The sequence below is a fragment of the Penicillium longicatenatum genome, assembly GCF_028827895.1.
Source record: "Penicillium longicatenatum strain IBT 33135 chromosome Unknown contig_7_segment0_segment0, whole genome shotgun sequence".
NCBI lineage: Eukaryota > Fungi > Ascomycota > Eurotiomycetes > Eurotiales > Aspergillaceae > Penicillium > Penicillium longicatenatum.
Genome location: NW_026643124.1, coordinates 913,509 through 932,509, shown reverse-complemented (window position 1 = coordinate 932,509; position 19,001 = coordinate 913,509). Strand labels below are relative to the sequence as shown.

At 49.3% G+C, this 19,001-nt stretch overlaps 4 protein-coding genes across 4 annotated transcripts; all 4 read right to left on the bottom strand.

Annotated features, from left to right (window-relative positions):
* Positions 1 to 723: 723 nt before the first annotated feature.
* Positions 724 to 2,715, bottom strand: N7484_010628 (putative YT521-B-like splicing factor; the record flags this gene model as incomplete). Its single annotated transcript, XM_057121015.1, has 4 exons — positions 724 to 1,221; positions 1,295 to 1,884; positions 1,912 to 2,544; positions 2,616 to 2,715. 4 exons carry the CDS (start codon positions 2,713 to 2,715, stop codon positions 724 to 726), a joined length of 1,821 nt encoding a protein of 606 aa, XP_056966769.1.
* Positions 2,716 to 8,435: 5,720 nt separating this feature from the next.
* On the bottom strand, positions 8,436 to 12,068 carry N7484_010627 (putative ARF GTPase activator (Csx2); the record flags this gene model as incomplete). Its single annotated transcript, XM_057121014.1, has 4 exons — positions 8,436 to 9,819; positions 9,884 to 11,736; positions 11,804 to 11,934; positions 12,005 to 12,068. 4 exons carry the CDS (start codon positions 12,066 to 12,068, stop codon positions 8,436 to 8,438), a joined length of 3,432 nt encoding a protein of 1,143 aa, XP_056966768.1.
* A 1,067-nt stretch (positions 12,069 to 13,135) lies between these two features.
* Positions 13,136 to 14,936, bottom strand: N7484_010626 (C2 domain protein; the record flags this gene model as incomplete). Its single annotated transcript, XM_057121013.1, has 2 exons — positions 13,136 to 14,132; positions 14,194 to 14,936. The coding sequence occupies 2 exons, from the start codon at positions 14,934 to 14,936 to the stop codon at positions 13,136 to 13,138; spliced, it is 1,740 nt and encodes a 579-aa protein (XP_056966767.1).
* A 570-nt stretch (positions 14,937 to 15,506) lies between these two features.
* N7484_010625 (DNA repair protein RAD16) lies at positions 15,507 to 18,865 on the bottom strand (the record flags this gene model as incomplete). Its single annotated transcript, XM_057121012.1, has 10 exons — positions 15,507 to 15,738; positions 15,810 to 16,562; positions 16,616 to 16,742; positions 16,801 to 16,847; positions 16,903 to 17,123; positions 17,183 to 17,244; positions 17,292 to 17,366; positions 17,425 to 17,533; positions 17,588 to 17,917; positions 17,972 to 18,865. 10 exons carry the CDS (start codon positions 18,863 to 18,865, stop codon positions 15,507 to 15,509), a joined length of 2,850 nt encoding a protein of 949 aa, XP_056966766.1.
* Positions 18,866 to 19,001: the final 136 nt, after the last annotated feature.

Sequence of the window (19,001 nt, the reverse complement as noted above, 5' to 3'; positions counted from 1 at the left end):
CTAAGCTAATAGACTCATCACCTTGTAATTATCTGGGGTAGCGCCACCTATGGTCGTATTCCGAGTGGAGCGGATTCGGCTGATGATGTCGAACATTTCCTCATCGGATCGCTGATTCGCTGTGGATCTGACCGTGGGCCGTTTCGGGCTAAGCTTAGTTCCTGTTTGGGATGTGTGATTGGTGAATTAGGGCAAGGGGCCTCCACTTGCCATCTCAATACGGGTAGGTAGATCTGAAATTATGTTAATTTAGAACCGATCAGGCCATCTCCCCCCTCCCCCCACACCGAAACCGTCCAGAATATAGTTCTTTTAAGAGACACGCCTCATCCATAAATATACAGCGTCGACCAGATTCAAGGTCCAAAGAAATAGGCGAGGATCAGTGTACCTCGGTTGAAAAAGAATGGAGACACTGGAATGTCTTGATAAGACAAGATAAGAAAGGAAGAAAGGAAGAAAGGAAAGAAAGTTGAAGAAAAAAAGACATGCATCGTGTATTACTCGTTTCCCATAGATTGTTTTTCCAGTACACAATCTCTCATTTCCACAAATATACATATATATTCACGAGTAGATGTATACTGGGAGAGGATGGAGGGGGAACACTACCAGGGGAGCATTCCCTGGACTCCGTGGGCCCCCTACTTCAGACTCCATCCTCTCGCCATCAAATCATAAAGCCAAAATCTCATCGTTGGAACCCAGGGCATATTAAGCACCTCAGGTTTGATGGAACAACTGAAGCAGCTTTCGGCCGACCGTCGGCTCGATTTCGGTCCCATCACGGGCAATCTTCACCTCGCGGTTGGCATTCCACGGATTGCGGAGCCCACGAGTACGGTGGAAGGGCACTCGTCCAGTTGAGAGCCATTGAATGCGGAATGGTTTGCCAAAGGTCTGGCCATCTGTCTCGGCCTCCTCCACCGGGGCCTCGCTTTTCTCACTACGGGCGTCATTATGTTCATCCTCCAACGATTCCACTTCCCAAAAAATCGTGCCACGGGCCGAGTCATCAATGATCCGACCCTTGGGAGCCGTCGAGGTGGCCAAGGTCGGTGTCACTTCCAACTCCTCCGTATTGCCTGGGACAGGTTCCGGTCGAGCCGGCATCTCCAACGCCAGTTCTTCATCGTCGCTGATTGGAGAGAGCATGCGAGCATATCCAAAGTACTCACCAGATTTGTTGGCCGAGAAAATCAAATACACATGCTCAGTGGTCTGCAAAATGTACAACCGGAGATCAGATATGGACGGGACACTTAAGATTGTAGGGTCAGACAGGAACACTCACCTTGAACGCTTCATTTAAATTAGTTTCATTGTGACTCTGAGTGGCCCAGATCCCACTCTGTTTACTCAATTCGAGATCCTCCACAGTCAAACTCTTCACAATAAAATACCGATCCGATGAACGAGTCCCATCTTCCAAGGGTTGAACGGGCTTGAAATCGGTGGCGCCCAAGGGCTCCTCGTCTGGGATGTCGGTATTTTCCTCGGAACGCCGAGGGGCCTGGCCCGCAGACCCTGACCCGGGAACTGTAAAACCTTTGCGAAGTCGACAGACCAGACGGACGCCTTGAAACCGAGAGTCGTGGAATCTTCCCAGTGCAGCCGCACACGCGATTGCTGATTTGTAATTTACGAATGCACAGTTGCTCTTGGAGATAAGAAACACACTCTCGATATCATTGGTCGCATCCTGGGAGAAGTGATCCTTGAGATCTATCACATTGGCTCCCGGCGGGAGATTTCCGACCCAAAGAGCATTACCGGACTGTTTGGGTTTGCGGGGTGGTCCTCGTGGGGTGCTAGAGGTCGACACGGGGTGGGGGGAGAAACTGGGTCTGCGAAGCACACAACACATCAGCAATTCGAGGTCCGCTGCCAATGTTCAGCGGGTGAACATACCGGCAAGTAATGGACCTTGTGCCAGTCTCGAAGGATTCGAACCATCCACTATAGTCTTCGAAACATCATAATCCAATTCTGAGAGTCGTCTGTCTTCTTTTGGGGTGTTCGCAGGCAATGGTCCCCGTGAACCCTGGCGCGCTTGGGGTCGTGGCTGGATTGGGCCGGTCAAGGGAGGTGTACCATGTCCATATGGAGCTGCAAAAGGGTGAGCGTAATAACCACTCCCGTATATAGGGGCCTGTCCGGTGCTCATGGGTTGCAAGGATGGCGTTGCGACGTATGACGGGTAGTGACCACCACCATGTGGTGCTGTTCCTGGGTGTTGCGCTAGGCTATATGGCGGGTAAGCCGGATTGTAGGGAATGCCATATGGTACCCCTCCAGGGGTCTGTCCGGGATAAGGGCTCATTGACTGCATTGGATAAATAATGCCTTGGGTAGGGGCAGGAGCGAATTGATTCGCAAGATGTGGTTCAAATGACGACGGTTGCGACTGAGGATTTGGCAGTGGAAAAGCCATATGGTTCATGATCATGGACGAGGGCTCATATCGCCCATGTCCCATATAGCTAGGGTTGGAATATTGGTTGGCCTGCGCCGGTCTCGTAGGATGACCAGCATTCTCGGTAGCTATAAGATCGGATATTGTCAGCGCTTCTATTCGAAGAAATTTGCACAGGATCGGTTGAGGGAGGACTCACCTGATCCTGGGGTAGGCTTCGAGGCATCCGGCTCTGGTGCCAGAGTGGTCCCTTCTGCCCCCCGAGATGAGTTGACCTTGCCTGAAGGAACATCGCCCATGGGGCCAGGTAGTGAGCTAAGTCGAATGGAATGGGTAAAAAAAGGGTAAAAAAAAAAGAAAAAAGACTCTCTAGAAAAGAATATATTAAGCCAGGGAGAATTGAATCCAACATCTTATCCAACTAACCTCTCAGATGCCCAGAGTTCCCCAAGTGAGACCACTTGGGTCTACGGAGACCGGTACAACACTAGAATAGTATAGTATCTGAAACCGCACAGCAATGATCAAAGCAGTCGATAATTCTGCTCAATATGCGCGTAGGGGTTAATAATCAATGACTATGACCAAAAAGGAAGGGGGTGGATATAAATAAAAGCCAGCAGCACTGGTGCGAGGACAACAATGCTCAAGGTTGAAACGTCAAAATAAAGAAGAAGGAATCAATAAAGGTGGAAATAGAAAACAAAGATTGGGTATGATGATGAGATGAGGGGGGAAGCATTGTGCAGGCTGAATGTATTGCCCGCGCTTAAGCAGGGCTAGACAGCGCCGTCCGGAAAGCCATTGGGCTGTGTGGCTCATCTTTCACAAACGAAAAAAAAAAAAATTTGGGAAGAAGGATATAAACAAGGAAGTACGGGAGTATATCGAATCATATGGGAGCAAAGGGGGCAAAGAGAATGATTTGAGTGGGGACAAGGTCCAGATGTCAATCCCCCCCTCCCCGCCGCCTCCTTCAAGCGCGAGAGGATAGAAAAGCACTCTATCAATATCCTTTCCAAAGGCCTTGGAAGAAAGGAAGGTATTGTAGAGGGACATAGGGCTAGACCGAGATGGACACAAAGGAATTGGGAAACTAACTCCGCCAATAGCATGATTCGCTCGTACTTATAGGGCTGGGGGAGACATTTCGCACGGAATTGAGGCTTAGGGGGGGATTGACATGAGAACGTACCTTGTGGGATTAAGTCCGTGGACTCCGAGGGGAAAAAAAAACTTTGATCCACAGAAGACAGCAACGGGAGAGCCCGTGTGAAGACGTCTGTACGGACAATAGGCGTCACGAATTTATCCCGAAGCGAACTAGGATGCCCAATGCAGGAAAGCCGAGATGAGGGGGATCAAATGTGGCTTCAGTGAAGTAGACTCTCGCACACTAAAATAGGATCTGACAAAGGACGCACGGGTCTGGCAAATAACCCAGATATACCAGATATCTTGTGGAGACGGCAAAAGGCAGAGACGTTTTTTTTTTCTTTAAGGGAAAAGAAAAAAGGCGAAAAAAAAAAAAAAAAAGATAACGTCCGGCTGACGAACGCCCAACGCCTTCGAGGGTTCTTGTGGATGCAAAACAGTGGCGGATGGGAAAGTGGAAAGAGGCTTGAACGCCCCAATACACTTCTTGGCTGTGGCTGACGGGATCAGGAGATGTTGCGTCAAGCACAGAAGGTTACAAGGATTCTTCATCCCAGATTTCTACCGATTGGGAATGATCGGAGCAGGGAAGCTCGAGCGGGTCGAGGGGTATACCTGGTCCGGTGGGCCCTGTTGTGAGGATTTCTGTGGCGGCCCCTCTGTCAAGCATACCGAGTCAAGTCTTGGGATTGGGCTGGATTTCTTTTCAGGATGGGGCACGCTGCCGCCCAGACGACGATCTTTTGCGTCTCAGATGCCCCTGCAGTGACAAATGCTTGTCATCCAGTGGATCCCGAAAAGGGCTAATGTACAAAGCCTCGAGGAAAAGAAGAGAACCTGAGGTTTGAGGGTCCACGGGATCTCAAGACATTGGCAATGCCGTCGGGTCATCAAGCCCACATGGCGTACACGAATTTGTCAGTGTGGCTTCTTCCTAAGAGATCGTGCTAAACCGGACAAGACGGAACGTATTTTACGCCATTGGGCTAGATTCCGAGACTGTATGTCATTGGACGTTGCAGCAGGAAAGATGTATTGTCGGCGGATTTACAAGATTATACTGTGTAGCCGCATACTGTGGCCGTGTCGCGGGTTTGATTGCCACTGCCAGGGGTGGGTTAATGTGGGTTGAAGGGGGGGGGGGAAAGGGGACAAAAAAAGGTGGGGAGGGAGCAGCGAGAGCGAACTGTTGGAAACGAAAAAAAAACAAAAGAACAAAAAAGAAAAAATACAGGCTGGATTACCTGGCTAAGAGGTCGATGGGCATGAACATTCCACCTTCTGGAAAAATTACAAAGGACCGCGTACACAGACCCAGCAGGTACTCGGCCCATCATGCACCACAGGAAGAACGGACTGTGTATCCCGACGGGCGGCGCCGAGGCCGTAAGGGGAAAGCGTGGATGGAATGGAGTGCGAACTTGGTACGCTCCCACTAGGCTCGATCATGATCCCACCAATCGTGGAGAAGGGATGGAACCAGGCAAATCCCGTGAAAGGTCTAGAAATGTGGCGCTCACACGGATCACACCGGTTTGGGTAACAGGAGACGTGTACCAGGCCAGACTCCTCTATTCGACACAGAGGCCCAGGCTAGATTGTCTCTGTACGTGGTGGCTTAAGAGGGTTTGTTGCCATGCATGAGTGCAACGTTTGGGCTCCCGCAAGTGAGCCAGGGCACCAGGTCGATCAGACCACTCTGCCGGTAACGGGAAACCCGCTGCAATGGTGTATCTTGACCTGGAACTTGATGGCAGGTTTGTGAGAGGGTCTTGGGGGACGGGGTGGGTCAAGCATTTCCCCACTCAAGCAGGTTTCGGGGAACATAAAAGGAAAGAAGTGAAAAAACAAGTAAAGGGTTCCATCAATGGAGACCATCGCAAGTCTTGGAATGAAAAATGGAGGTGAATCCAATTACTAGAAAATGGATTTAGAACGTACCAGTACCACCTCGTAGTGAGGGGAGAAGTTGGAAGTTGAGAAGTGAGAGGATCCACTTGCTTGACATTGATCGGCATGAGATGCCAGCCAATCATGATCAAGCGTAGCCGACCACACCGCATCCAAGGTTCAACTTTGACTGTTACATGACTACAGTTTAGAAGGTTATGTCTATGACTATTCTATGGCAATTACGGTTATATTACAGAGGTCGCCCATGTAAAAATTCTCAATGATTCATACATAGATTCCTTTCGGACTGCCCGGGGTCGAAGTTTATATGGATACAACCTTATAGATTGTACATGCATAGAACACAGCAAGATTAAACACTCAAGGTATTTTGTCTTTATTTTAATGAATTTTATTTACTCATTTGAAGAACATAAATATTTATATTGTGGCAGCGGCTGGTCCCCGAAAGCTTATCATTTTACACCAAGGGAGATGTAACGACATAATCGTCTTGTTTGCCCTTTCGACAGTCAGGTGATCTTTGATGTATAAACGCAAACCACACAAGCCACTTACTCAAAACCATCATCAAACCTGGAAGTCTCGCCACATCAGTATATGGGTACTGAGAAGGAATACGTCGGTGTGGACGGCAAGTTTGCCATGAAAGGTACATTATAGTACACATTTGATTTTCAGATCAAGGCAGTTGGGATTCCTGGCGCATACCAGCGATCATCAACTCGGCATACTGTACACTGAGGAAGTGAGAAGGCATCTGAGCATTGGAGAGTGGTAAGAGGGCCCCCTTTTTGAAACCTTCCCACATACGCTCCCTATGTACTATTCAGGTAAATCCCCAGTGGATAATATCGGAAAAGAAGTCCTCTTAAGCGTACATATACCGAAGTGGATTGAGGGATCAGCCCATGGCGAGTGGCTCAGTTCAACGATCACGCCCCAAGAGGGATTACCACATGGTGTGTGTGACGTCACAGGCTTATGTACATCACCTTTGTTTCTCCACGTTCCTAGACCACAGTGTCCAATCAGCACTCTCAAAATCATGACTCATCATAATCTCGAATGGCTCGAAGAATATGATCTCCAAATGAAGAATGACTTGGTGGGTCCGCTTCCGACCCATTGAACGCCGCTGATGTATTTAAATATTCCGATCGAAGATATTCCATCCGAGGGCGCAAAGAACAAGGCAGTGTACCAGTAGCTCCCCGTGGACGATAGTGCTCCGAGAATATCAACGGTTTCAAGCATGGAACGCACGTCCTTTCCACAGATGAATATCCACTTAATTTTGGGGACAAAGAGGAGATTCCAATCAGAATTTGGTGATCTGAAGGGGATCAGCCTGGGGCTGGCGCAACATTGAGGCGGAGGCGATGGTCTCACATCCTTGTGACAGAGATCTGCGGCCTCGTTGCTGCAAGAGGGAAGGGCAAGACAAAAGGACAGGTCCATTGGGCTGAAATCAACGGGTCTGACACAAGCTCAATGGTTGATCTATCACGCATGGCGTTTTGGCAGAGTGGCAGTGAACAGCAGGTGGACTAGCTTCATTCCTAAAAGAGGAATGAGCTGCTTGTTCGGTGGGATCTGCAAGGGCTGATGAGAGAAAACCTGCTCGATGCATGCAAAAGGCCCTTATCGCATTGTCCTGCACAGCCGTGAGAACCGTTACTCCCGAAGTCATTACTCAAACTTGTCCACTTGATTTGGAATTTCCGAGGATCTTGTTTTACAGTACATACAGTACGAAGGTCCATTCTCACTGCATGTCTCGGCCGTTTTTCAAACGCCACTGACCCACGGCTTTACTCGATGAAGGCAAAGCATTGTCAGCTGTTGGGGCTGATGGAGCAGATGGAATGAGTCAAAATGAACTAATTGCCACTTCCAGGCAGCGAGATATTCGTCCTACTCTATGTAGACAATGTTGAACGGGTAACGCCGAGACCATGGAGATATACAGTAGGAAAAGAGCTTCCTCAAGTGCAAATTCCTGTTGTATACTAATTAATTAGTAACAGGTAGTAGAGCTATAGATAGGATTTAATACTACTATTTTCATTAAAAAGCTTGCTTCTAATATGGTGACTACGACAAGAATACATACGATGAAAGAAGCTATTCTACCGAATATGAATCGCATAACTGTTACTCTCATTCAATCGGAGATTGGACGAACAAGCCTAGTGTTTCCTAAGCATACTGTAGCCCACCAATTATATGCGTCAAAACCAATCCTATATGTACAAGACCTACAAATTATCCGATATCTGGAAGCCTTGTAAGAGGCAAGCATAAAGACGTTACACATGACTATGTAGCTCATCAATTGGTGAGGTAATCCATTGGGATATTGATCGATATCATTGTGTTCAAGGAGCGAAGGACTATTGTTCATTCAGTAAAAAGAGAATCACTCCCCAGATATGTACAGCCGTAAGACAAAATAAACCCGTAACAAATCCACCAAGCCAGTCGTCAGATTACACTTGGATTGGCACCAAGACGCCAGTTGAAAAGATATTTGAGGTCGAGAAGGCATCGCTGGGGTATTAATACATAATGAAGAACCCCCTCATGATCGGAAGTCCTTGTCCCCTCAAAGTAAAGAGGATGATGTGAAGCTGCAAAACATATCACAACCCTTCGAGGAGGGGATCCAAAAAGCTGAACTCTTGATGGTGAAGACAGTTGCTGACAGCAGAACCGAAGATGAATCAAAGAACTTCCAGGCTGTTCAGAGCAGAAGGGATAGAAGGGTGGCCACCGAAGATTTCAAAGACGGGGGAAAAAAAAACAGAAAAACAAAAATCAAAAACAAAAAAAAAATACCCAAGTCATACACAGAAAAGAGTCATCAGAGGAAAATTGTTCATGCGAGTCTCATTACGATGAATATAATTAGGAATTATTGGAAGCGGGACTGGGGATGCCGAGGACATTATCGGTCAATCCCAAGGGATGCTACCTTCCCTGCGAATCGTGCGCCGGCGCTTCCTCGCTTGGACAACTTGTCTTTCTCCTTCGTGTCGACGGAGTTAGGCACCTGGGACCCGGAGGAAGCAGAACTATCCCTACTTGAGCCCCGGATGGTGGGCAAGGACCCAAGAGTGTCACTGGCGGTAGCCTTTGGGGCAGGACTGGGGGCGCTGAATGCAGAATTCCGCGCAGTGCGCTGACTGAGGTACAGCTGTGCAGCGGGGGAAAGGGGGATAGAGGGAGGTTGTGGGGGGATCTCCGCGCCGTTCTGGACCAGCAGTTCAGCGACAGGGAAAGGGATTGCCTTGGCATTGGACCGAGCGGTCAGGCTAGTAGGTGTGGATCCAGGGGAAGCAGGGTCAGCGGCGGCAAGGGCCAGGAAGACAGCGTGTGTGTTGCGGGACCGGTCTGGAACATTCACATTGGCACGTAGTGCCATCCCATACAGGACACCTTGAATATCATTCGTCTTAATGGAGGCAAGAAGCGTTTCGTTAGGGGTTGCAAACCGGGATCGAGAAGATGGCAATTGCTCAACATAAACTCGATCGACATATTTAGCCGTGATGAACTTGAGACGCTGCTCCCGCGTGGAGTTTTGACTCGGTTTGAGCGACTGGTCCAGCGTTGCCTCCCAGATCATATTGCTGACCCGGTTGCCGACCTGAAGGAGAATCTCAACAATGTCGTTTGAGAAGGAATGCACATCGAGGGTTAAGGATCGGATCTTGGAGATGTGGGTCCCCAGAGATCGGTGGATACCACTGCACTCGATGCACAACACAATTCCGAGGTTAATTGACACCCATTCGACCTTGGAAGAGGATCCACAATCGGCGCACCAATTGTTCCCCTCATCTGCATCGCGCACGGCCTGTAGTAGCCGTGAGGGGTTCTCCTCGTAGTTGTTGCTGTCATTGCGAACATAGCTGGGGCGTGCTCCAACTGTTGTACGACGCGTCACACCAGCGGCAGAACTGCTCGAATAGGAGTGATGACCAGAAACGGATGAGCTTTTTCCCGTTAACACAGACCCAATATCACGACCAGTGGATGACTCGTTCTTAGATGAAACGAGCGGTGCCTGCGGCATTCCTCTGCCCTCCACTGCACTCTGCAGTGCATTGTTTATAGAGCGAATCCAATTCGCCATGTCATCCTCTGAAGTAGCCTGATAGACTCGTTTGAACTGTGGTGTTATGACTTCAAAACAGAACCGTCGCTCGGCGTTTCGAGCTTCGCGAACAGATGCCATTCGAAGATCAATAGGCTCCATGTGAAGGTCTAATTTTTGCTTCCAGTTGCTGTATTCTGAAAGTTTGCCTTGGTCTAACACAATCCAGAATCTAAGTTGGGATAAACATTAGCATAGATACGGATTATCGCCCGTTCACAAGATGTATGACTTACTTATGCCAGGCCTGCTTGTTAATACCCTTTGGGTCCATATGTGACCCAGGACGGGAAAGAGCCCACAGCAATCCTTCTTTTCGTTGCTGACCAGCAGCACGATCAGTTCCGAGGCAGTCTCGCTCTTCGAGATCCCGGATGCCCTTGAAACGATTTTGGCCTGATGCACCAGTGGGACCAGCGCTAGTTGTGGGTGCAGAGCCACCACCAGCGGTTGAGCTGACTGACCCTGCGTTGGCTTGGGATGAGACGGACGAGCTGTTGCTGATGACGCCACGGAGTTGGGAGCTTGTGCTATCGGCCCGACCCAATTCAGTCTCCGTAGAAGCGGTCCCGTTGGCAGCCCCAGAGGAGATATTCGAGACACTCGTGCCACCGGCCGTGGCATCAGGTTCAAGATACGGGTTACTGTTCTTTTCAAGGGCCCTGCGCTTCTCTTCCCGCTCAGTTCGCTTAAACTGGAACTCTTTGTCGGCCTGGTTCACTTCGTAGATAAGTGCGTCCAATTGAGGGACCATTTCCTCGATCCTCTTAGCCGCAGCCAAGAAATTCTTGGCTTGGAAGTCCGCGTACTTGGTGAGATGCGAGAGCACCTCTTGCTCCTTGCGGCCACCGTGAAGATCCTGCATGAAAGAGGAATAATCAAAGCGTTTCAGCTCAAAGTTTCGCCGCTTGGCCTGGTATTTCGAGTCACTTTCGGCTCGCTTCTTCTCTTTGAGTGAGTCTTGTCGCTGGCCCAGATATCGGCTGACATAAGCATAATAGTCACGACTTTCCTCGTCAAAGTCCTTTTTCTTCGACTCTGCTTGTTTGATATCATTATGATAGACCTTTATAAGGGGTTCAATGACAAGCTTCTGTAGCTGAAGCGTGTTCAGCTGTTCGTACGTCAGAATCTGACGGGCGATTCTCTCGAAATAATGATCTAATGCAGGCTGAATGACGTTGCCGTTGGAAGTTGATGTCTCCCCCAAAGAGCCCAAGAAAGCTTCCATAGCATCATTGCAAGATGCCTGAGCCTGCTGGGCCGCCTCGGCCTTTTTAAGCACCTTCTTTGTTTTCGCGCGCATGTTACCCGTCTTCTGCTCCAACGCTTTCATGGTCGCTCGGAATAATGGTCCATCTTCCACAACACTCATGTCATCTCCGGGTCGAGAATGTGGCAGATCAACTTTCACGGGAGGTGGAGGTGGGGGCTGTGTCGGGGCAGGGGGTGCCACATCTGCAGTCTCGGGCGGAGTGATGGAAGGAATATTTTGATGGGTGGTCTCCGAATCACTGAAATGAGAAGTGGTGGACTGGGTAGAGGGGACTCGGCTGCGAGGAGGGACTGGTAGCTCAAGGTTGGGCGACGATATCATCGGACTTGGGAGCAGCCGTACCGAATTGTGCACCCAGAAAGAAAAGTGAGCAAGGGTATTCAGGCGATTAGTCCTCTGGTCGTAATCCAGCAAGCTACAGCTATTTCGCCAGCCGCCCCCTTTGTCTTCTGTTCCCTTTGGAGGCCTCCATGTCCACGACCACTCAAACGACACAGATGGGGTGCCGTCCGTAGAAAAGTCTCCGATGAGCTGTACGTTGGAGTTGTTCTGTAGGTTGGGATTTGCGTGAAATTCCCGCGTGATGAGGTTGTCGAGTTCTTTCGAGTTTGACGCATGGGCAAACGTCAACCCATTTAGGATGGTGTCGCTCACTTCGGGGAGCGAGGTCGAGACGCCGTTGACGGTGGATCCGGCAACGTTGCCCGTTGTTGTTTGACGGAGAATAAAGGTGAAGTTGAAGATGAGTTCATCGTCGTTTGCGAGGCGCAACAAGAAAGTAGGAGTGGGAGCAGTTGGGGGGGCGTCGGGATCCTGTATTTTGACGAAACGTTAGTCTGCTTTCTCAGCGCATGTCTGGTCGGAGCCCATGTGACCGTACCTGTATATATTCGATCGGAGTATCATCGCCTGCATCCCGCTTGGCTACATATCTCACTGCCGGGAATGCGTTGGGGGATAGGGTCAACAGGCGGCGCCTGGAGTTGCTTATTGTGATCGAGGCGATCGAGACTAAAACAAAGAGTCTGTCAGCATCGCGATCTCCAGAGTCATGTCTAGACGAGGAGCAGGGCTTTCGTACATCGATTTTGGTCCTTGAAGAATAAATTCCCCGCCTCGTCGAGACGGCTGGCGACATTGCCCATGATGGCGCAGGCACCACAGAAATCAGGTCACGGCGCGAGAAGGGATCTGGGCAAGCACCGAGCCAATCGGCCATCGACAGGGTGCGCTGCAGTCGGATGACCCGTGGAAGGAAGTAATCAAATGGAACGAGAAATCCGTCATTCAGTTCATAAAAAGGTGGTTTGAGAAGAAGAGGGGGGGGGGGCGGTGGAGTCGAAGCTTGGGCTGATCGCGTTCGATGAAGGAGGGGGTGGATATCGGGGAAATCGAACCAAACACTGTCCTTTCGGAGTTTTCGTGGCTGCCTTCTTACCTCTTTTGTGGCCCTTTGTATTTCGGATCTAAGAAGTTGGAGGCTTGTAGTAAGTGTTTTATGATCTTTTCTTTTTTGCCTCTTTCATTTGGTGGATACTCTTCGCCCCTGGATATGTAAGAAGCACGGGACAGAAAGAGGGGGCCATGGCCATGGTTTCAGCCCCAACATAAGTGCTATTAAAAGCACTTGAGTGGTCGAAGTATATATCTCTATTGATTCAGTTCTGACTTTCTGTCTATCATATTCGCCGACTGGCCCATTGAGAAATTTAGCACATAACAAGGCTACTTCGTGTTTTGACTATCAAGATTGAAGGAAGTTTCCATCTACAGTATATATACACATAAGCTCTCTCCAAAGAGGATTCTTGGTTCAAACGGCAAGACTACCCATTAATCCGAGATTTAAGTGCTAAACGCTCTAGGCAACATGTCAGAACCCATGATATATAGATCACGGGCATACACAGCCCTAGCCAGGCATGTGCATGTGCCTAATCTGTACATATGGATCTACCCGCCCACCTAGGCAGGTAATATGGACTTGATCATCAGATGAAATTAATTTCAAATTAAAGACACTGCATTACGAGAATAAGATAGTCGTGAATTAATGTACATCACTGCGCGCATCATCCAATCGTGAACATCATTACGCTCGGTTCCGGCCCGAGACGAGTAAAAATGGAGCCAAAAAAGAGGGGAAAACTTAAGAGCAATCGAACACCAAGAGAGGCAGGACGAAGGCAAGACTAGAAATCAGAGGCATATCTCAGGCAACCGCGTTGGCTTTGAATGGGGCGGTAGCGGAGCACGTCTCACCAGTCGACGCAGCCCGCTCACGACTGGAGTAACGGTGCTTGGAACGATCAGCATGCCCATCGGCTTCGACCCATTTCATCATTTGGCCTTTGACATCACGCATCTCATGCACCTTTCGGTGCATACCCCCTCTTCGAGAGGCTTCGCCGCTGCGTTCATTCAGCTCCTCCTCATCAGAACTAGAGATAGAGAGGTCCGAAACACTGCTCTGTTGGAGGTATGTAACGAGTTGACCTTGGGACTTTTTAACTTCCCGTTGCTCACTCTTCATTTGACCCATTCGCTCGGCGTCCCCTTGACAGTCAAGAGTGCTGACATTCAGACCTGGAAAATTGGACATAATGAACTCCTTCAAGAGGGGTAACTTCTCGGAATTGGGGCGGTAGGTTCCACTGTCATTGTCGATAAAGAGCTCGTAGTCCGACGGGTCTGTTGACTCCTGCAGCAACTCCTGGGGGATTTCATTCTCCTCTACTGGAAAGTCATTGTCGGCCGTCTCTGTGCGCGACGAAGGGGACTGACATCGATGACGATGAATGATCCGTCGCACAAAGAATTCTCCCGAGTAAGCAATGTATATCGAAATATCACTATGCATCGTATGTTTGCTTAGTAGGTCGATTCCAAATTCTTTGCCGGTCTCCGTGAAACGAAATTTCCCGTCCAAAGTGATCACGTAGGTGAAGATCCGCCCGCTCTGACCCCAGCTGGTGAATTCCAGGAATTTCTGCGTAAATTCGCGGCACGGTTCGGCAAACGTTCCATTGAGAGTGCTGCGGTCGAAATTGTAAATCCTCTGGTGCTGATGATGGAGAGCTTTGTGTAGGATTCGGCCCCGTAGGCTTTGCGCTTGAAACATGCCTGCCACAAACGGCCTAAATTCAACATAGCGATGATACAGTTCCGCGGGGACCGGACCGCGAAGCTGCATTTGAATGGCTTGGAAGCTATTGAAAAATTATTAACATTGGGTCAACCACGGTGGGAAATGTTTGATGAGTGACATACTTGTATCGACTGATGGGCTTGCCATCCCCATCAAGAGCCTTGACTTGATCCTTTGTCCCTGTCAGTCTTCCGATGAGAGGTGAGAAGTGTTTGAACCAATAATTTGGCCCAAGGGTATACATCTGGCCACCGTCGGTCCCCGGTGTTCGGCCCAGACACTCAATGCTCATGATCAAGTATGACTCCTTATGGTGACCAGTGGCAAACGCGGAGACATTGGTATACACATAAACTCGCTTGCTGCCGAAGCGCTTCTTAACCTTGAATGGATGCTCTTTGTATCCATTCCAACCTTCCAGCGCGGGCACCTCAATGAACGCGATTCCCAATTTATCATCATGGTCCGCCGGATCCTCGTCCATCAGATAGGCCTTGAGCGAACCACCCGAGGCCGGCATATTTGCGACAATCCATTCACTGTTCCAGATGGGGTTCATGTTCTTGCGCACGGTCGGCGTTCGGAAGCTCATGATGGGATCCTGTTTATGACGCCGAGGTAGATCTACCTGTAGTTGCGCATAGACATACGGATCGGAGGAGAAACTGCCGAAATCCGCGATGGGGAGGTCATGCCCGCGGTGAAAGGTGAACTTGACGGTGTAGCCTGGCGGCGCATGCGGAATCGGAGTCGCATCGTAGCCTCCAGCGGGTTTAGAGTGGTCGTCCATAGTGAGCCGAGACTGCAGCTTGTCGGCCTTTTCGACCAGCTTGGGAGCGTATTTGTCAACCGGATGTGAGGCCATGGCTGCGGAGAAAGCTAAATGATTTTAATCCAAAGTGAAACACAGGAGTGTCATCATCTGATAGGGATCATCTAAAGATATGATAGAGCAATAAGGATAGGAACGGGGTAGTGGGGGGGGGAACAACCACGTTGATTGAATCCAAGGAAGTTCGGTGGAGACCGGCAGAGAAAAAAAGCCAAGAGCCAAGGTTCAGCCTTACCAGGCAACAGCCAAACTATATATAGTGGACGATACCGATCTAGGATGATCTCATAGTGTTTCGTAGTTATCTACAGAAAATCAAACATAAAAGTCTCTTTCTAATATATTCATAGTCCCTGGATTTGGCCATGGCAGTATGCTGTTACAGTATTTTCCTCTAGTATACATTTGACTAACAGACGAAAAAATGGAAGCATAAGAAAAAAAGGAACAGATGAAAATGTATCGTAGACATGCATAAACGGAGAGTGTAGAAAAAAAGCAATCGGTTCGTGAGGTCATATCGTGAGGTGGGGACGAGTTGACTCCTTCGGTGACGTCGGGCCAATCTCCTTTTGACGGTGGCGTGGAGACACAACACACCATTTACGTACCCCGAAAGAGAAATTGCATGTCTTCAGGGGTAAGTTTCTCAAGGGCCTGATCTTGATCCTTATTGATCGTGCCTCGAATGAGGTTGGCCTTTTTCTCCTGTAATTGAACAATTCGGGACTCGACCGAGTCTTCGATGCTGAGCCGAGTGATCACACAGGGCCGTTGCTGACCAATGCGATGACTGCGATCGGCACTTTGCCATTCGGCTGCAGGGTTCCACCATCTGTACAGAATGTGAGCAAAAGATCTACATCTAAACCCTCTCCAAAAAGACAATGGACCAGGGAAACTTACGGATCGACAATGAACACTCGGGACGCCTCGGTCAGGTTCAGGGCCACACCACCGGCTTTCAGAGAAACAAGAAACACTTCCACGTCAGCGTTTTTCATGAAGTGCTCGATTGACTTCTGTCTCTGTGCGGGGGTCATCGTTCCATCCAGCATGACTGTGTTGAACCCTGCATGACGTAGACGCCACTCCACAAGCTGTAGCATCGAGGTAAATTGCGAAAAGATAATCGACTTCGGGGTATGACTCTTGTTCCGCTGTTGGTAAAGTTCGTAGACCAGGGTTTCAATCTTGGTCGAAGAGGTCCAATCTTCCATATGAATACGATTGATGATAGAGTTCTTCTTAACGGACTCTTCAGCCTGTTCGATGGTAGGTTGCTCGAGGTCGATTGAAAGTGCAATATGACATTGCGGGCAATCCACCGTCGTGATCTCGTCAAAGGACTGGATATAATCCTTGACGCACTTACGACAGAACTCGTGTCGACAGCGAGATCGAATAGCGTCTTCAGCAGGCTCATCACAAACTCGACAAACAAGGACGTTGAATCCCGGCTGAACATGCTTCTTTAGAATAAGATCGGGGTGATTTGCCACTTGCCGCATTTGCATAATCAAACCAAAGATATTCGCGTAATTGTTCAGCATGACACCTTGACTGACATAGGTGTCAAACTTTCGAGTCGAATTGGTCATAATGCTGCGTGAGAAATCATGTTCGATCTCACCGAAAAATTCATTACGTATGATGATACTACGCTTGTTTAGCTTCGTAAACCAAAAGTTCGAGGATGGCTTGTCACTTACCGCTTCGGTGGGAGTTCCATTGACGACGTATGCTCCTGCTTCATCCGGCGCAGCATAATGTGGTCCGTGATGAGACGAAGCTTCGTCAATCCTGATTTTCGCTCTTCCTGGGTTCTCCCTTCCGTGACTAGATGTCTGAATCAGCATGTGATAGTAGGGAGGATGGGCAAAGGGTGTGAGCTTACTTGGATTGAGGATTTCCTTGTTGAAAATCGAGATATGATTGAAACCACTGAAGATGCTCGTCAGTATTGAAATATTTATTGGCTCTCTTGTTGAGTACATACGTGTGATTGCATTCCGTACAACGGCCCTGTTTGTTTGCAGTCCACTGAAGCTGCTGGCAATTGCACTGCTTACAGAAATAGCATGCAAACGGGCGGACTTGAAGGAATCGAAGCAGAGAGAAAAACTCGCCGATTCGATTCTGTACCGGAGTGCCAGATAGACACCATTTGTAAGTAGCTTGCAGGGCAAAGCAGGCCTTGGCAACTCCAGTCGTACGTTGCTACATACCAGTGTTAGGCTGGACACATATAGCAAGGGAAGGCGACGAGGGATGCTTACCTTGATGCTATGAGCTTCGTCGAGAACAAGCCGATGATAGTGAATGGAATGGATGACACCTTCTACTGTGAGCAGCTACGTACCATAAAAAATACCATTGGAGACTTACTGTCTTCTTTCACAACTCCACCAGTACGAGCCCAGCCCTTCTCTTGTTTTCGGAACATGGATTCCAGACTCGAGTCTTGATAGTGCATCAGCAAAAGCATAAAGTGACAGCACAACATGAGAGATGAGCTTACAGGATATCATGATCACGTCATATTTCCGAATATCAGTAGGGGTGAGCTTTCTGACCTTCGAGTCAGAGCCATGGTAAACGAGGACTTTCAATTTACCATCGGTGTATTCCTAACAAGCGTGATGAGCCAGAGAACGAGACATATTGGGCACATCTATGCAAACCTTGATTTCAGATACCCACTGCATCAAAGCGACCGGGGGCACAAGGACAAGGGTCGGATCAGGTTGAGGGTAATCCGACATGATCAAAGAAACGGCCTGGATGGTCTTTCCCATCCCCATCTCATCACCCAAGAGACCTCCATGGTACGCAGTCTTCTCTTGTTCCATCATCCATCTCAAGCCCTCAAGCTGGAATGGTTTCAATTTGCGAGTGATAGACTCTGGTTGCTTCGCTTGCTTCGGAGCAATTATGGGCTGAGCCTTCAGGTCATCCCACATGGTACTGATGGTAGGATGCTGCTTCTCCAACTTCTTCCGATCTGCTTGTTTCTAAATAAAGGTCAATCAAAATATCCTTCAACTAATTTGGATGTTTTGGCTTACGCGGCGAAGTTTCCGCTCCTCCTCCCAAGTCGGCGGAAGCTCCTCACCATCCTCATCATATTCTGCGTAGACAGGAGTGGGTGGAACTCGATTTGGAGCCCGTCTTGCCGAAGTATTTTCCGTGGGAAAAGCAAAATCCTCATCCTCATCTTCATCCGTGTCACTGTCAACTGATTGACACCAGTTTGTTAGATCCTCAGGATCAGACAAGCGATCGAGGGGAGATTCAGACAAATCTGAGTCACCCGACAGACTTTCCAGATCTGAATACTCATCCAAGTTGATACCTTTAGCGCTGATGTTTGCACGAGTAGACCTTGTAGCGATCTTCCGTCTTTTCGGCCGCGGCTGGTCGTACTCCCCCATTTGAAGGGCGAGAGCCACCGCCGCGTCCAAGGCCGAGCGATCCATAGCTTCGAGCGACGTCTCGTCGACCGATCTTTTGACTCCTCCTTGAGTTGCTCGGGACATTCTACTCGTGCGCAGTTGCTGTGCGCGAGCTGACGCATTGACCCGTGCTCGGGGCTTATTGGAATCTGTTTCTGCCGCAGCGCTCACGCTGGTGGCGGGCGTGTTGAAGCCAGTCACCCCGTCGGCTGACAGGACCCCCAGAGAGCTTCGGGACGAATCCACTGGGGATTCATCCTTTTGGGCAGGAATGACCACTTTCACGCGTCCTGATGCATACTGGTTCTTCGCTGGATCGGGTAAATCAAGGGTGTCGGAGCCTTCAACTTCGGAATCTTTGATGACGCTAGCGGTCGCTGACTTGGAACGAGAGGACCCGCCTACTGGTATGTGGTCCAGTTGACGCACCGGCGAGGAACTTTTCAATGACGTAGCGCTCAGGAATCCGTCCTCAGAGTCCGGAATGATGCTTCTGCGGGTTCTCATTGCGCAGGATGAATTATGTAGGCGTGCGTGTAGGGTGTCGAGTGGACGGAGTGAAACCGATGCCGAAGAGCTATTTGTGCTCGAATAATACCAGCTGGGCAGAAATTATTAGTAAATGTATGACTAGATGGGTGAT